We start from the raw sequence: 18,252 nt of genomic DNA, 5'->3' as shown, positions 1-18,252 counted from the left end.
GTGTATAGAATGATTTGTAGTTTTCTTATATGTTGGACATTGTTAAACCTGATAATAAAGATGGATTGATAATTGATAATGAAATCGGTACTTTGCTACTAAAATTAATATCTTCAGTATTTGAATTACATTTTTGTTAAGATTTTATTAAATGACAGAACTGAATCTTCACTTTGTTCAATAATTAAAAGGACGTTGATGGCTTAAAATAACTAGAAGGACACCTAAAATCACACAGAAAGCTTCCATGGTGGGGATGAAATAGCCTGCATTGTCAGCATCATTAAAACATGTTATAAAAAAATGTAAGAAAAAGTGTTGTAAAAAGATTGCCCTGGACATTCTGTGGTTTTTTTTTTTGTTGTTGTTGTTGTTGTTTTTTCCTCTGTCTTCATGGAAAGGAAGGATCATTTTATTGGCAGTGCTTATGGATAACAAGCTGGTGCAAAATAAAGAACATGTAACAGTGATACAAAGGAAGAGTCAAGATGAATGTGGTGATAAAAATTTGAGAGTGGCAATAACTATTCTTAGAATGAAGGCAACTGCCAGTGGTGATGAGTCAATTAGGTGTGTGTGCCTCATTCAGGTCCTAAGGTTAACACTCTACATCCTCTTCATGCTGCATGTTATGTTGGTTTATATGCATTTGGAGTGAAAGAGGTTGAAGTCCATTTACTTCAAGGGTAACTAAAATCATAAACATTTTAGTAGCTTCAAAAGGCATCACGGTATTTTGTGACTGGTAAAGGCCATTACATTTACTAATGTCAGATCAAATATTTGTTCTTTGTATTCACAAGCAGCAGAACAGACACAAGAGTATCATAGGTGGCTTTCAACAGCATGGTTCCAGGCTCCCTGTAATGAAAACTTGAAGAGCAGAGACTTGAGATAGACTTGTTTTGACATCAGTGAGAAAATGTAGGTTTGCACATGAATGCTTAAATACAATAAAGATGGATTTGATATGTTGATGCTTGGTTTGGTACATTGAAGGCTCAGATATTTTTTTTTTTAATTTTTAATGTTTATTTTTGAAAGAGAGTGTGAGTGGGGGAGGGGCAGAAAGAGAGAGAGACACAGAATCTGAAGCAGGCTCCAGGCTCTGAGGTGTCAGCACAGAGCCCAACATGGGGCTCAAAGTCACGAACTGTGAGATCATGAGTGGAGCAGAAGTCAGACGCTTAACTACTGAGCCACTCAGGCACTCCAAGGCTCAAATATTTTTATTCTTTCTCTCTTGGTAAAAGTTACTGAAATGGTAGCAGCACTGAATAATGCCCAAGCTCAATTATAGCATGCATCTAACTTTTTGTATGTATGAATCTTAGTGGAAATATCAAGAGATTGTTGGAACTGTGCTATTTTGGGAAGAGCTACATTGGCATTCCAAACTAAAACTATGGCATTAGTAGGTTAGGTATCTGGTGAAGGGAGGAATGAAAAACAAACCTTGAAGCTAGGACGATTTTGCTCTTCCTGTTGAGAACTCATTACTGAAATAGATTTATACCTTGAAAAGTTATTTTTTTCTTCTGCCTTGAAAAGTTTTGTGATGTCAATGAAACTGGTATGTTGTGATGATTCCTACTCAGGTACTAGTGAATTGGGTGCCTCTTGTAATCTAGAATTGGTCTTGGATGTACTAATGCTGCATGTGCTCTTGAATATTTTTGCACTTGATCTTAGCCAAAAGGCCGAGAAGCGATTGAATATTTTTGATAGCACTCTTTAAAGGAATCAAAACAAAGGGACTTTTTCTCCCTGCTTATATACTTTATGAAAGTTAAGTGAAAGATACATAGAGTCACATCTAGTGGTCGTAACACTGTAGGTTAATATGCTTAATTGTTTTACAAACTTATATATACTTGTTTTACAACCAATTTTATATGCATTAGTTCAATTGATGGATAAATGTAGGTGCTTTCCCCCATTTTGCAGATGAGAAACAGTGACAGTACTGGGATGAATTTAGAGCAAAGGTTTCTGGCCCCTGGTTCTTTACTATGTACAAAAACATTATTCAACGGGCCTATAGCAGAAATGTGACTTAAAACTGGATCCTTGTTATATTACTCTTAATGCTACTTGCACTTAAATAGCATTTAACATCAGTGAAATGAAAAACGTTTAGAGGTCTTACCACTTAAAAAAAAATACACATTTTACTTGGTTGTCATAATTACTGTGAAATAGAACAGGAATTAATATCCCCACTCTGTAATTTGCCCAGCAACTCATAGCAAGTGAGTTGGCAGAGCCAGATCTCTATTTTTGACTCCTAGAGTAGTGTTTCTGCAGTATGCAAACAGTCTCATTGCTTCTCAGCCATTTTGTGTGTACTGCTGTTGAATCACAGAGGGAAACTAAATTGTTATCTGACTACCAGTATTGATAAAGATTAATAAAGTCATTCAGTGGTATAAGTGCCAGTTCATGTGATTCAAGATAAAAATAAAACTAATTTCTGCCATTATTTAAAGAAGTCCTGTAATGAAACCCGTAAAAAAAAAATGAAGTCCTTTATGAAATTGAGATACCATGTACATTTATTAAGTGGATTTTCACATTGTTAACTTTATTTTTTTTTTTTAATTTTTTTTTTTTCAACGTTTATTTATTTTTGGGACAGAGAGAGACAGAGCATGAATGGGGGAGGGGCAGAGAGAGAGGGAGACACAGAATCGGAGACAGGCTCCAGGCTCCGAGCCATCAGCCCAGAGCCTGATGCGGGGCTCGAACTCACGGACCGCGAGATCGTGACCTGGCTGAAGTCGGACGCTTAACCGACTGCGCCACCTAGGCGCCCCCACATTGTTAACTTTAAAGCATGATAAATTTATATAATCCAGGTTGGGTGTTTTAGTGATTTTTCTTTTGTCTTCTCCTTCATCGATCTTCAAAATACCAGTCTAGAGCATTGAAATGGCTAGTTTTAAAACCTTGCTAAGCAATTTATAGTATTTTTCTTATTATTTTGTGATTGTGTTGTGTGCATATGTATGAGAGAGCAAACTGAGATACAGACCAAAACTTTGGATTCTTTCATTTGGTTTTCATTTTTCTTTTAAAAAATACCAGCTTGAGGTTTTTTTTTTTTTTTTTTGAGTATTTTTTTTTAAGTCAAATGTTGAGTGATCATACACAGGATATACTACATTAGTTGGCCTTTCCAGTAACAGCAACCTATTGTTGCCAATAGAATTATTTTAGTGTTTATTAGTTATTTTTCTTATGTCAAGCAATCATTTTGTTAACTAATCTATTGATCATCTTATTGACTTTGTAATATTAACTGTAAGTAATAGACAATTTGTTTTCCTTTTAAAAGTGTTCTGGTAGTATACATTGGTAATTATCTCAGTGTTCTCTACGTTATTTTAAAATATGCTGATGTTGTACAGAGTCCTAGACATTCAGGTTAGAGGACTATCACAAAGTTGAACTATCACCTTGATCATGTTTTATATCTTCTCTGGGTCTTAGATTTCTGTGTGTAAAATAAGACTGTTTAGCTAGTATACTTAAATATCTTTTTATCTTAAACTTTCTATGGTTCTGTTATGTCTGTCTATATGAAATCAAGTTAATTGTCTTTAGACAAAATATCTATAGAAATATAATGTTAGCAATTAGTGTAATTTCAGAGTTTGTTCTTGATATAGGTGTTTTATTTAAAAATTTAAAAAATTGTAATTTGGCACTTTATTCAGGAAAAATTATAATTGAAAGCCTATAATTAAAGATGTTTGTAAGCTTTTATAAAAGAGCTTGGTATGGAGATTATCAGCCCTAATTACTTATGTTTCTTTTAAGTGTAGTCATATAGTGTTGTTGTTTTTTTTTAATATATGAAATTTATTGTCAAATTCGTTTCCATACAATACCCTAGTCATATAGTTTAAGTAAGATCCTTTGGTTACCAATAATACCTTTTTTCTTTGTGGTTAAGAAATGGATTTTCTCTTACATTATTTTTAAGTGCATGTGACACTGGTAAAATTAGGTCTATAGTTTAAGTTATGTAAGTATCAGTATATTGGTTTTGAAAATGTACTGTTATTATATAAGCTGTTATCATTGGGAAAATCAAGTGAACAGTGCATGGAAACTGAACTGTTTTTATAACCTATTATCTTAAATTATTTTAAAATAAGTTAAAAAATAAATTTGTCTCTGGAGATGGTTAAATATAGGTCTGTTTCTACAAGCTGTATATTGAGGATTTTACTAATTGGAAATTGAAATACACTTTTTTTTTTTTTTTAAGGTTTTATTTTTAAGTAAATTCTATAGCCAACATGGGGCTTGAACTCACAACCTCCATAGCAAGGGTTGTGCGCTCCACCCACTGAGCCGGCCAAACGCCCCTGAAGTATATAGTCTTTATATATACTTTACATAAGGATTTTTAAAAAGTATATATACTTTACATAAGGATTAAACATTGTTTTCTCTCAAATAAAACATACCTCCAGCAAAGTACCCAAATGTTAAGTATAAACTTTGACAAATTTTCATGAAGTGAACACACCCATGTAACCAGCACCTAAGAAATAGAGCATTAACAGCAGCCCAGAATTCCCCTCATGACTTCTCCCTGCCACTTCCCATACCGAATTACAACCACTACCTTCACTAAATATATAGTTCTGACGCTAATGTTGAAATATTAGTGACTTTTACAGAAAAATATTGGTAGATCTCATTTTTATTTGCATTTAAAGCAAAATATTTCCATGAGAAATTGTATAATTGATTAGCACAGTGATTGTTATTTAATTGTGAATTAACCTGACCCTTACTGTAGAAATTATACAATGATGGAATATTTAAGCTTTTAACCAATGATATACTGGAAATCAGTAACAGAAGATGCAATGAAAATTGACCGTGTAATGGCAACTGCTCGTTGTTCAGAATCCATTCATCCTTTCTGGTGCAGTAGGATCATTCATAGATGTCTTACCCAGAAGGCTCGGGTAAACAACTAGATACATTTGCTGAAGTGGAAAACTAACACATTGTCAATGCACAGAAACTTAGAAAACTCCAAAACACACAAAAAAAGAGACAGTAGAATATCTTGGCTTGGGCAAAGCTCATTCCTACAAAGGCCAGTACTTAGGGTTGAATGATAAATGGATTTAGGCGACATATCCTCCATTCCTTCTTGACAGAAAGGATCCTCTTTTTGCTGTGGTTAGAAAAGGATCCTTAACCTCCATGGAATGCTTGAGAAACTCCTGGATAAGTTGTGGTTGAGGCTATATGTGCCAGTCTCCTTAGAGCTGATTGAGGCCATGTGACTAAGTTCTTGCTATTGGAGTATTAGAAGTGATACATGCAATGTCTGCTTCATTTGCTGCTAAAGAAATTTCTGTACCTGGACTTCAATTTTTTCTGTTTTACTAATGATTGGAATAGCACTCATGTAAGGCTGATGTATCTGATTGATTGGAGTGGAGGTGCTCACAGACCTGGAGCAGTCATCTTGGACTGTTTTGTTGTTGTTGTTTTTTAATTTGTTTATTTGGGGCAGGGGGGCGGGTAGAGGCTTCACGCAAGTGGGGAGAGGGGCAGAGAACAAGCTGGGAGGGAGAGAATCCTAAGCAGGCTCCACGCTGTCAGCACAGAGCCCAGCACGGCACTCAAGATCCCATGAACTGTGAGATCATGACTTAAGCCAAAATCAAGAGTTGGAAGCTTAACCGACTGAGCCATCCAGGTGCCCTGTCTTGGACTGTTTTTGACGGAGAAATAAACTTGAGTGTTTCTTAAGCCATTGCCCTTTTGGGAGAGGTTCTTTGCAATAGCTGTTTGGTCTATGCTAACTAATTCATACTTCATCCAAATGACTCTCAAAGCACACATTTGCTGTAGCAGTTCTGAACTAAAGTTGGAAAGTTTTTGAATGATTTAAACACATAACACAGGTTTAAAATTACATGTCACTCATGTGCTTGCATTCCTATGATCTCTTACATGTAAATAATTAGAGGAGTCAAGATATTTAGAATTCTTGGCAATAAATAGAGTACTATACATTTAAAACATGACAAATGAAAATTTAAATCTCAGACCATCTGGTTTTTGTGTTTCATGTGAAACTGGTAACCAAAGAGTTAATGGGACTAGCAAGCACAGCTGCAGCTTTAACCCAGACCTTTTATTTTGTTTGTCTTTAAATATCTCTGACTCTCCTCTTTGAGGGAGGCAGATTTGAGCCTTCCTCTCTTGTTGCCTTGTCTCCTTGTTTGACTGCCTTTCAAATAAACCCTTTCCTGGCTGTATACTCAGTGTTGCAGTGATTGGCTTTGCTGTGCATTGGGCATATGAACTTGGGTTCAGTTATAAATTTGGCAAGCCAACCGGGCGCTCTTTGCCTCTGGTTTGTTGGTCCCCAGTCAGTAATAGAAGTCTGATGACAAGTCCAAGCAGCTGCCTTGGCTCTTTTTCCTGGGGACCATCCCCAGAGCCCCACCCCAACAGGGCACCATTGACTTTTGGTGCTTAATTTAGCCCTTGTGGCAAGGAAACCATTTTTGGTTTGGACGGATGTCTATTGGTAAGTGCTTCATGTGCCATGCTTGGCCTGTGAGCTTATTTCTTCCTTCTCTTTGGTTTGGCTTCGATTTTTTTTCTCTCATTTGATTACCTCCAAGTAGGGAGTTTTGGTTCTCTTAACCTTTTTTTGCTTAAAGAATGGCTAACTAGGAAGTCATTTGGTTCCGTTGGTGAAGCCTTACTTTTGAGGAGGAACCAGTGTTCACAGAGGTGCTATGGACTTCATTTGGTTTGTTTGTTGCTGCAGCTTTTGGTATCTTTGGACAAAACTGGCCATATTCTAATTGGAAAATGGGAAATGAAAATTCATTTCCCACATGTAGACCTTTGGGTTGTAGTCTCCAAAATTGGGCAATGTTTACTCACGAATCTATGGAAAGAAAAAAAATCATCTTTTTGTAACACTGCTTGGCCACAATATTTATTTGACTCCAGAGAAAATGATTAATTAATGGACCCATAAATTATAATACCATCTTCCAATTAGATTTGGTTTTTTTGTGTGTGGGTTTTTTTATTTTAAGTTTATTTGGAGAGCAAGAGAGAGAGTACATGGGTGAAGGAGGGGCGGAGAGAGAGGGAGAGACTCCCAAGCAGGTTTCACATTGTCAGCATGGAGCCTCACTCGGGGCCAGTCCCATGAGCTGTGAGATCATGATCTGAGCCAAAACAAAGAATTGGATGCTCAATGAGTCTTAATGTTGGAAGTACCCCATATTTGGAATTGGTTTTTCTATCTGTTAGAAATAAGTTTTTTAGATTTATGGTCTAAATTTTTAAACAGAGGTTTTTCTTTATCTTCGAACTGCCTACAAAAAACCCTCTGTATTTGCCTTTAGAATCTCATTGCCACCTTGGCTAAATAGGTAAGTTTTGTGATGATCTGTAATCCTATTAAAAAAACAGTTTTTTTAATGTTTATTTTTGAGAGGTAAACAAAGTGCAAGCAGGGGAAGGGCAGAGAAAGAGGGAGACACAGAATCTGAAGCAGACTCCAGGCTCTGAGCTGTCAGCACAGAGCCTTACGCGGGGCTCAAACCCACGAACTGAGATCATGGCCTGAGCTGAAGTTGGTCGTTTAACCGACTGAGCCACCCAGGTGCCCCAGATCTGTAATCCTATTTTAAGCGTCTTCTTTAAAACCTGATGTTTCTATTTTCCCAAATTCAAGTAATTAACTCCCTTCCCTTCCCTTCCTTTCCCTTCCTTTCCTTTTTTCTTTTCTTTCAGAGAGAGTGCATGTGCCCGCGAGTAGGGGAGTGGGGGGCAGGGGAAGAGAGAGAAAGAAAGAAAGAAAGAAAGAAAGAATCCCAAGCAGGCTTCACACTCAGCACAGAGCCTGATGCAGGGCTCAGTCTCACAAACTGAGATTATGACCTGAGCTGGAATCAAGAGTCAGATGCTTAACTGACTGAGCCACCCAGGTGCCCCCCCCCCCCCCCCCCCCCGCCAAATTCAACTTCTAAATGAAGTCTTTTTGACTAATGAGTCTAGTTTATTTGGTATATCAAATTACATGAGAAGCATTATCAAAGAAGATGATAAACCTTCTTAGGTTATATTGTATAGGTAAATGCTATAGCTGTTCCAGAAATTATGTAAAATTCCTAATGAATGTTTTCATATATCCTCATATAATGTCATCACGTGTAATTTTAATTACCGAAGTGTCCCAGAATTTCCTTGTTAATTGCATTGTAATGACAAATACCTGATACCTTTAAGAGATCATAAAATTAAACCAAGAATTCCCAGAACTAGTGAGAAAACTGCATTGTTTTTTGTGGAGATGAGGGTGACTTTAGAGAGAAGTTATGTTTCAGTAGTGCACCTTGGTGGATGTTAGATTCCAGTTCTGATTAACTATCTTTGTTGTTTTCCTATAAAACTGGTCTGGATCCTGAATTCTTCTGTTTTTCTCAAATGTCTGGCTAAGACCCTCCAAACTAACATTTCTAATTTTCTCCTTTTCTCTTCACTTGGAATCGTTGAGAACTAAAACTGCCCTTTTTTCCGAAGCCCTGCAAACTGAGGCTAGACACTTTGAGGTATACTTCAGAGAAAATTGCCACAACAGCTCATGTTTAGACAGTCTTCATGCCTGTTGCTGTATGGGCCACTCAGGTCACCAGAGATATACAGATAATTGAGCAAGTTTATCCCAGCTGTCCTCATTTGACAGTTCTGCTGTTGGAACATCCAGATCTTAAGATGTTCACAGAAGCAGTTTTATGGATCAAGGATGAAGAAGAACACTGGATGCAGTGGTAACCTATCAGCTATTATTCATTGCCAAGATCACCAGAAATTAGACTGCTTGATTGCTCAAGGGAACAGGTGGGCCTATCAAGCTGCCAAGCTGGCACCTCAGAAAGATTCCAAAACCCTCTGTAACGGCTTTAGTACGAGACATAGACTTAACTAAGTATCAACCCCAGTACTCTTCTGAAGACCTAAAAGAGGTGGAGAATGGGATTTTGGACACATTACTGGCACTAAAGCCAGCTGGAAATACAATGAACAGGAGATAATCCTTATCCCAGAACATCTCATGGAAAAAATAGTCATATTCACCAAAGCACCCCACATGGGTGAGATTGTTACTTTTCAGTGGATCCAGAAGTACATTGTGGGTCCCAATCTTTAGAGACCATCAAAAAGTCCAAAATGTGACATTTGTGATGAAAACAATCATAAGACTGGGCCCCCACCATTTCTAAAAGGTGTACCACTTAGAGTTATCAAACCTAAAGAAGACTGGCAGGTAGACTTTACTATGATACTACAAACAACAAGTGATTTTTGATATTTGCTAATATTTGTAGGCACCTTTTACAAGTTGAGTTGAACTTCTCCATGCCATTCAGAGAAGGCATCAGAAGTTATCAAAACACTGCTAAACAAAATCATTTCTAGATTTGGATTGCTGCTAACAATTTAGAGCGACAATGGAGTGGTATTTGTGGTGAAAGTCACATAAGCAGTGTCCAGTGCCCTGGGCATTAAATAATGAAAATTACATGCTTCATGCAGAAACAGAAAATCAGCTGGGAAAACAGAAAAATGAACCATATGCTTAAAAGAATCTTGGCAAAAATTTGCAGAGAAACCAATTCAACTTGGGGAAAAAGTCTTGTGGGTTGCCCTGCTTTGGGTAAGAGTGGCCCCTAGCAATAAGCTTGGCTTAAGCCCCTATGAAATGTTGTATGGAAGACCTTTTCTACATCCTTTTTATGACTTAAGAGTTCCTGATGGGAGCACTATGGATACTATCAGGTATGTTCAATATTTGGGAAATACTTAACTGATACACATAAGTTTGCTTCCAGCAGGTTGATGTGTACCCCACGGATGTTCACTTATACCATGTGATACCTGGAGACTTGGTGTTACTAAAGAGAAGCACTCAGAGGACCTTGTTGGACAGGACCTTCTGCAGTGCTGTTGACCATCCATTCTTCAGTGAAACTGAAGGGAGTTAAGCCATGTATTTATCACTCAAGTGAAGCTGGTTCCATAAGAATCCACAGGTTCTCTATACCCTGTTGGCAAGAACATTGAAAAGAACGCTCCTTGGATCAGTGAGCCTCTGAAAGACCTAAAACTACTATTTAGGACATTTGGTTATCAGTATTTTGTATTTTCAAGTGTTTGCAACCTCTCAAGCTTGGAAAGATAATTCCACCATTAGGATTTCTCCGACGTTGGTCAAGGCTGGCAGTCTTTCTCACTGTTGGCTATATCATCCTGAACCCAGCACAGAGTACCACCACAGCAACCCAGTAATAATGCCTATAACTAACCTTTCTTTGCTCCTTTCATGTAATTTGACGCTCTCCATCAACTTAGAGTCAGGTTCATCAAGTCATTCAATTAACCATACTTCTTGGTTTCAAATGATACCTTCAGTGAGTCTGCAGAATGAAATTATTGATCCTCCAGAATTAACAGGAGTGCTTTGTGCATCCCTAGGTTACATTTTGTATGTGGATAGGAATATGTTGCTAGGGGAACCAAAGTACAAAAAGTCTTGGTAATGCAGAATGTTGGGTTTCAGTTGGAATGTTGGAACTAAAGAATATTTCTAAATGAGTGCGGAAAGGTTCTAGTCTACTAACTCCGGTCTTTGCCACATTTCAGTTAGAAATAACTAGAGTGGTCGTGGTGCTAGTTCCCTTGAGAACAAGGAATGGTAAAAAGACAATGGGGTTGAAACAAGTAACCATAGGTTAACAGGACTAGTAAGTGCAGCTGCAGCTTTTTACACAGACCTTTTTTTGTTTGCCTTTAAACATCCCTGAATGTCCAGCAGACTTGAGACTTGCTCTCCCATCTTCTTGTCTCCTTGTTTGCTTCTCAAATAAACCCTTTCCTTGCTGTATACTTGTTGTTTCAGTGATTGGCTTTGCTGTACTTTGGGCATACGAGCTTGTTTAGCGACACATGGAGTCATTTATTTGATGTTGCCTGATCAGAATACATGTAGGTTTTATTCCCACCACTGGTACCTGTTGACAGAGATAATATGCACTGAATAAACCACAAGGCATTTACATATCTGATGAATGGAGCAACGTTGACTAAAAATGTCCTCTTTCACTAGCATCTTCTAGTGGAAAATCAAAGTAAACTGCAGGGAGTATAACTGTCCTCTTTCTGCTTAATAGTGATTGTCTTCATTACTCATGCCTTTTCATTAGTGCACAAGTAAAATTAATATATTTTAAATGGTGATTTTATCCATGAGACTATATGAGAAACTGATGTGTTTGGATTAAAAAATAAAAAATCAAACTTAATGTAGTTTGGCAGTTAAAAAACATTATAGGCTAATTGTTTTTTAAAATTCTTAAGCCACATCTGTCACATAATTCTATCTAATTTATTTGGGAAACTGTAACATTCATTTGACTGAAGTATCATATTAAATAAATGGGAATGTTTGATTTATTTATATTGATTGTAGTTCTCAAGCCTTAGCCATCTGACTCATTGACTGGATAAAACATTGCTGATCCCTACCTTCAGAGTTCCTGATTGAGTAGGTCTGTGTAGGGTGCAAGGATTAACATTTCTAACAAGTTCCAAGGTGACCGTGATGCTACTTCTGCTCCTACAACCATACTTTGATTACATGGAGAAGTTATGTGAGAGAAGTTATGTGAAATCTTTTCAAACTTAAGACTACATTGAAGAATATCACCTGAATCCCATTATGCTGCTCTGACAAATAATAAGTGTTTTGTGACAGTGTTTCAGGCCCCCTCCTCCCTTCTTAAGAAATAAAACTGCAGATGCGATGCAGTGCATTTGACTCCCCTCCTCTTCCTGAAAAGTAACCATTCCAGAGTGTAATCATCCCCATGATAGGTTCTTGCTACCTGTATATATACACCCTAAAAGTAAGATGTTCTGCATGTTTTTAATTGTGTTTAAGTGATAGGACATGTATCTTTTTGTAATTTATAAATTGTTTCTGGGATTTGTGCATGTTATATATTCCTTCATGTTCGTACATTTATAACTGCAGTGTAAGTTTTAATGACATAAATATACCACATTTATTTCATCTGTTCTTCCACTGATGGGCATGTAGGTTTGTGGCAGGCACTAATGGTTACATAATTGACTGCCATTCTTTATTTTACCTCCTTTTAAACCTGCTGTTAAGTCCCCATGTTCTGTGGGCACTTCCTCTCATATGCAGGAGAGAGAGATCTTTCCATTCCTAAGGGAATGAATATGTTTGTCTAAGTCAATCATAGTAATTTCTTCCTTTACCAGTTACAGATTTTGGCGTGGGTATGTTGTACAGTCCTGTTCAAATATATGGAAAGAGAAATCTGGGATAGACTTTAGGGAAAGATTTTTCTCCCTGGGTAAGAAGAGACATGAAGAGAAATCCTCCAGTTTTGAATATAGTTGTACAAGGTTAGAATGATTGTAGCAATAGCAGTTCCTTGAGACTGCAGGGACAAACCTGAGAGCCTGAGTTTTTGATCATGCAATAATCCTGGAACCACCCATTTCTCCCAGCTTTTTATGTGAAATTTTCCTTTAGTGTTCTATTATTCATAACCAAAGCATCCTGTCTTAAGGTAGTTCTTTTTTTGTTTATTTATTTTTTAACATTCATTTTTTTTTGAGAGACAGCATGAGCGGGGAAGGGGCAGAGAGAGGGATATACAGAATCGGAAGCAGGCTCCAGGCTCTGAGCTGTCAGCACAGAGCCCGACACGGGGCTCGAACTCACAAACTGCGAGATCCTGACCTGAGCTGAGGTTGGACGCTCAACTGACTGAGCCACCCAGCGCCCCAGAAAGCTTTTTCATTTAAATACATTATGTATATAGAAAAGTACACAGAGTATAAATACAATGAATTATCACAAAGTAAACATATTTGTGTAACCATTACTCAGTTACCTCACTTTCCAATTCCAATTATTGCCCTCTACCTACCTTTCAAAAAGTCATCGTTGGGGTACCTTAGCTGGCTTAGTTGGTAGAGCATGCATCTCTTGATCTCAGGGTTATGAGTTCAGGCCCATGTTGGGTATAGAGATTACTTCAGAGTAAAATCTCTAAGGAAAACAAAAAGTCATTATCTTGGTTTAGTTTTACTCATTTTTAACTTTATATAAATAGAATTATACACTATGGTCTCTTTAGTGATTGCCATCTTTTGTACAATCTCATGTTTGTGAGATTTATTTGTGTTAATGTGTGAAGCTGTAATTTCATTTTCATTCCTGTATAGTATTCTGTTGAGAGATTATTCTGTTGATGAACATTTGGCCTTTTTTTCCCTCTTTTAAGCTATGATAAATGATGATTGTGTTAATTTTCATGTTCATGTCTTTTGGTGTCACTGTGTATGCATTTCTGTTGAACATATACCCAGGAGTAGAATTGCTGTGTGAGTGGATATGCTTATGTTTAGCTTCTGGGGGATCTGGCAAACATTTTTCCAAAAGATACCAATGTATGGTTAGTCCCACCAGCAGTGCATTACCTACACCATTTGTATTTTATTCATTCTGGTGGGTATATAGTAATACCCAAGTGTGATTTTCATTTGTATTTTTCTGATAACTACTGAAGTTGAGAATCTTTTCATATGCTTAGTAATTTGGCTGTCTTCTTACAAAATGCCTGTTCAGACTTCCTGCCTATTTTTCCATTGAATTGTCACGTAATTTTCACGTTGCCTTGTGGAAATTCCTTATATATTCTTGACTGGTAACATGGTGATAATCTTTTCTCGATCTGTGACTTGCCTTTTTTTATTATTAAGATTTTATTTTTAAGTAATCTTTACGCCCAACATGGGGCTCAAACCCACAACCCCAATATCAAGAATTGCATGTTCTACCATCTGATCCAGCCAAGCACCCCCCTCCCCCCCCTTTTTTTTTTTTACAGATCTGTGGCTTGCCATTTTTCATCTCTTGATGAAATCTCTTGATGAACAGACCTTAATTTTAATTGTACTATACTTTATTGTTTTTCCCTTTATAATGTTTTTTATGTTCTATCCTGAAGGTCTTTTTTTTAGTATATATATTGCAAAAGAATATTTAATGGCATGGGGAAATACCATTTAATAAGTAGAAGAAAGCCTGTAAAACAGTATGATCTCAATTTGGTAATGCTACATTCTCCATCTGGCCCTTGGATTACCATATCAAAACTGGCAGCCATCCCTGCCCCCACATGCACTCCTTATGCCCTTACCCTGCTCTGCTCTTCAGTTTCCTTACTACCTGCTAACATAGTCTACAGTTTTTTTTTTTTTATTTTTTTAATTTACATCCAAATTAGTTAGCATATAGTGCAACAATGATTTCAGGAGTGGATTCCTTAATGCCCCTACCCATTTAGCCCATCCCTGCTTCCACAACCTCTCCAGTAACTCTCTGTTCTCCATGCTTAAGAGTGTCTTAAGTTTTGTCCTCTATCTTGAAGGTCTTAATGGTAGTTTGCTGAATAAATGTTCTAGTTGTACACTTTTCAGGACAGTAGCCAGTAGCCACATGTGGTTATTGAACACTTGAGGTGTGGCTAGTCCGAGTAAAGATGTTCTGTAAGTGTAAAGTGCATGCTGGATTTCAATGAACATAGTATTAAAAAAGAATATCAAAATCAAATTAATAGTTTTTATATTTATTACATGTTGAAATCACATTTTGCATATATAGGGAGTTAAATATGGAAATGACCTGCTTTTTCTAGAAAATTTTAAAATTACATAATTGACTCACATTGCATTTCTATGTTCTAGAAGTGTGCTATCCAATAGAACTTTCTGTGATGATGGACATGTTCTATATCTATACTGTCCAGTATAGTAGCCATAAGCTGAAAGTGTCCATTGAGCATTGAAAATGTAGTGAGGGTGATTGAGAAGCTGAATTTTGTTTTTTTTGTTGTTGTTGTTTTTGTATTTGAGAGACAGAAAGTGTGAGCAGGGGAGGGATAGAGAGAATCCCAAGCAGGCTGTGCACCGTCAGCACAGAGCCTGACTTGGGGCTTGAACCCACGAACCAGGAGATCATGACCTGAGCTGACGCCAAGAGTTGGACACTTAACTGACTCAACCACCCAGGTGCCCCTGAGAAGCTGGATTTTTAATTGTAGGTAGTTTAAATGTAAGTAGCCATCTGTGGGTAGTAGCTACCATATTGAACAGCACAGTTCTGGACACTCTATTGCTTTAACATTTATTGTTTGAGGTTTAGGTTTATAATCTGTCTGAATTGATTTTACATATAGTGTGAAGTAGGGGTCAAGTTTTATTTTTTCTTTCAAATGGAAATCGAGTTGACCAAGCATCAAGGAAGAAAGAATATTATTTTTAGATCGTTCTTTGTTTGTTAGGTATATTTATTTGTTTGTTCTTCCATCAAATGCCACACTGTCTTTAGTTGCTGATAGAGTAAGTGTTCTTGTTCTTCATGAATGTCTTGGTCATTCTTGGACTTTACTATTTCCACATAACTATAAAAAGTACCTCATCAATTTTCAGTTTCCTTTGGGATTTTGACATTACTTTGGCTCTATATAACATCCAGTCATGAATATGATATAGCCATTTATTTAGGTCTTTCACTTGTCTCAGTAATATGTGATCTTTCATTTATGTAAAGGTCTTGCACATCTTTTGCTAGATTTGTTTCTAGTCATTTGGTACTGTAAATGATACTGTTTTCTAATTTTAATTTTTCATTATTGCTAGTGTATAGAAGTAAAATTGATTTTAGGTTATTGTCTTTATATATGGCAATTATACTGAATTAGCTTATTAATTTTTATAGATTCTTTTGGATTTTTTATATACCCAATCCTATAATTTGTGAATAATGACATCTTTCTTTCTCTTTCTTTCTTTCTTTGTTTCTTTCTTTCTCTCTTTCTCTCTCTCTCTCTCTCTCTCTCTCTCTCTCTCTCTTTCTCTCTTTCTCTCTTTCTTTCTTTCTTTCGAAAGACAGAGAGAGCACTAGCAGGGGAGGGGCATAAAGTGAGGGGGAGAGAGTCCCAAGCATTCTCTGCACTGTCAGCGCAGAGCCTGATGTGAGTCTCAAATGGAGGAACCTGTGAGATCATGACCTGAGCCAAAACCAAGAGTCGGATGCTTACCTGACTGAGCCACCCAGGCGCCCATCTTTCTGGTTTTTATACATTTTATCATTTTATTTCATCTTCTTGTCTTACTGTACTGCCCAGGACCTCAAGAACAGAGATTAGCAAACTTTTGTAAAGGACCAGATAAGAAGGAAGCCAACAGTTTCTGTATAAATATATAGTAGACTCTTAACATGTTGTGCTTAAAGGGAGTCAGAATTGTCTTATAGATGGAGTCTTGAGCAATTTGTACTAATTTGAAGGGTTGTACACATTTGATAAAAGGGGCCATTTTTATAGGGAATTGAAGAAGGAAAGAATGATTTATAGTCATGAAAGAAATGTGGTAAAACATTTGTCTAGTGGATTAGCAATTTCTGGAGAGTTTATGATTATTTTGAATGTGTCTAAGTATGAACTAATACTTGCCTCTCTTTTTAAATCCCTTTAGGAAAAATAGAAATGAAGGTACATATGCACACAAAATTTTGCCTCATTTGTTTGCTGACATTTATTTTCCATCACTGCAACCATTGCCATGAAGAACATGACCATGGTTCTGAAGAACATCACAGACATCGTCGTGGGATGACAGAATCGGAGTCAAGCAAATTTTCAGTGCTGGATGCTGAAAATGAAAAAAAATATTACATTGAAAAACTTTTTGACCGTTATGGTGAAAATGGAAGATTATCCTTTTTTGGTCTGGAGAAACTTTTAACAAACTTGGGCCTTGGAGAGATAAAAGTTGTTGAGATTAATCATGAGGATCTTGGCCACGATCATGTTTCTCACTTAGATATTTTGGCAGTTCAAGAGGGAAAGCATTTTCACTCCCATAACCACCAGCATTCCCACAATCATTTAAGTTCAGAAAATCAAACTGTGACTAGTGTATCAACAAAAAGAAACCATAAGTGTGATCCAGAGAAAGAGACAATTGAAGTATCTGTCAAATCTGATGATAAACATACACATGACCGTAATCATCGCTTATGTCATCACCATTGTTTGCATCACCACCTAGATCATAACACCACTCGCCATTTTCCCAATGATTCCATTGCTCACAGTGAGCGTGGGGAGCCTAGCCATGAACCTTCAACAGAGACCAATAAAACACAGGAACAATCTGAAAGTAAGCTACCAAAAGGAAAAAGGAAGAGAAAAGGGAAGAAAAGTAATGAAAATTCTGAGGTTATTACACCAGGTTTTCCCCCCAACCATGATCAGGGTGAACAGTATGAACATAATCGGGTCCACAAACCTGATCGTGTACATAACCCAGGTCATTCTCACGTACGCCTTCCGGAACATAATGGTCACGATCCTGGTCATGGACACCAAGATCTTAATCCTGATAATGAAGGTGAACTTCGACATACTAGGAAGCGAGAAGCACCACATGTTAAAAAAAGTGCAATTTATTCAGCTGCTACCCACAAAGATCATAATGAAGATGACCGTCAGCATGAGGTAGGTGTGAAGAGATGGTTGCTCCATAATTCTCAGATAATTGTGGACTATTTTAGGTAAAAAGCGAAGTAACAGTGGAGAATAGTCAATCGTATTCAAACTTATTTCCAGATAATGTTTCTGAACAAAATACTTTAAGATCCTAAAATCAGATTAAAGATTTTTATCTGGATTTTCACTTGTGTTATTCTCAAAAATGGGTCCCTCAAATGTAAATGTTCAGAGGTTGTTAGAACTCGTATTCATTATTTTACTTTCTTGCTTATGACTTGTTTTGACTTCCCAAGTTTTCATTTTGTTATTGTTAGTTGGTTTCTAGATATTTGAAAATTAAAGCCTCTTGTGTTCAACCTGTCCTGTTGGAAAGTGACTAGGCATTTTCTTTACATAATCATTAACTTAATGAATTAACTACAGAATGGTTCCCTGTCATTGATGTAGCTCCAAAGTCAGGTATTTTGTATATATGGTAGGTTTGTTTTCTGTATGTCACTTTATGATACAGAGGGCCTGCTGCCTTAAAATTAATCTTCTCCCATGCCCTTTGACAGATTTAGGGTGAATGCAAAAAGATAAAATA

General features: G+C 37.0%; 1 protein-coding gene across 2 annotated transcripts in view; it reads left to right on the top strand.

Annotated features, from left to right (window-relative positions):
• SLC39A10 (solute carrier family 39 member 10) overlaps positions 1 to 18,252 on the top strand; it is a 144,287-nt gene that overhangs the window by 85,850 nt on the left and 40,185 nt on the right. For both annotated transcript variants that reach the window (XM_047082612.1, XM_047082611.1), the window contains one exon: positions 16,648 to 17,672. In XM_047082612.1, the coding sequence (XP_046938568.1) occupies positions 16,659 to 17,672 (1,014 nt within the window). In that variant the 5' untranslated portion in view covers positions 16,648 to 16,658. The remainder of the gene's footprint in view (positions 1 to 16,647; positions 17,673 to 18,252) is intronic.

Source organism: Lynx rufus, unplaced genomic scaffold (assembly GCF_022079265.1).
Source record: "Lynx rufus isolate CCGP_SWC_20201006 ecotype Redwood Valley unplaced genomic scaffold, mLynRuf1.p SCAF_2, whole genome shotgun sequence".
Taxonomy (NCBI): domain Eukaryota; kingdom Metazoa; phylum Chordata; class Mammalia; order Carnivora; family Felidae; genus Lynx; species Lynx rufus.
The sequence above is the reverse complement of the archived record's forward strand: the minus strand, read 5'-3'. Positions and strand labels throughout refer to the sequence as shown.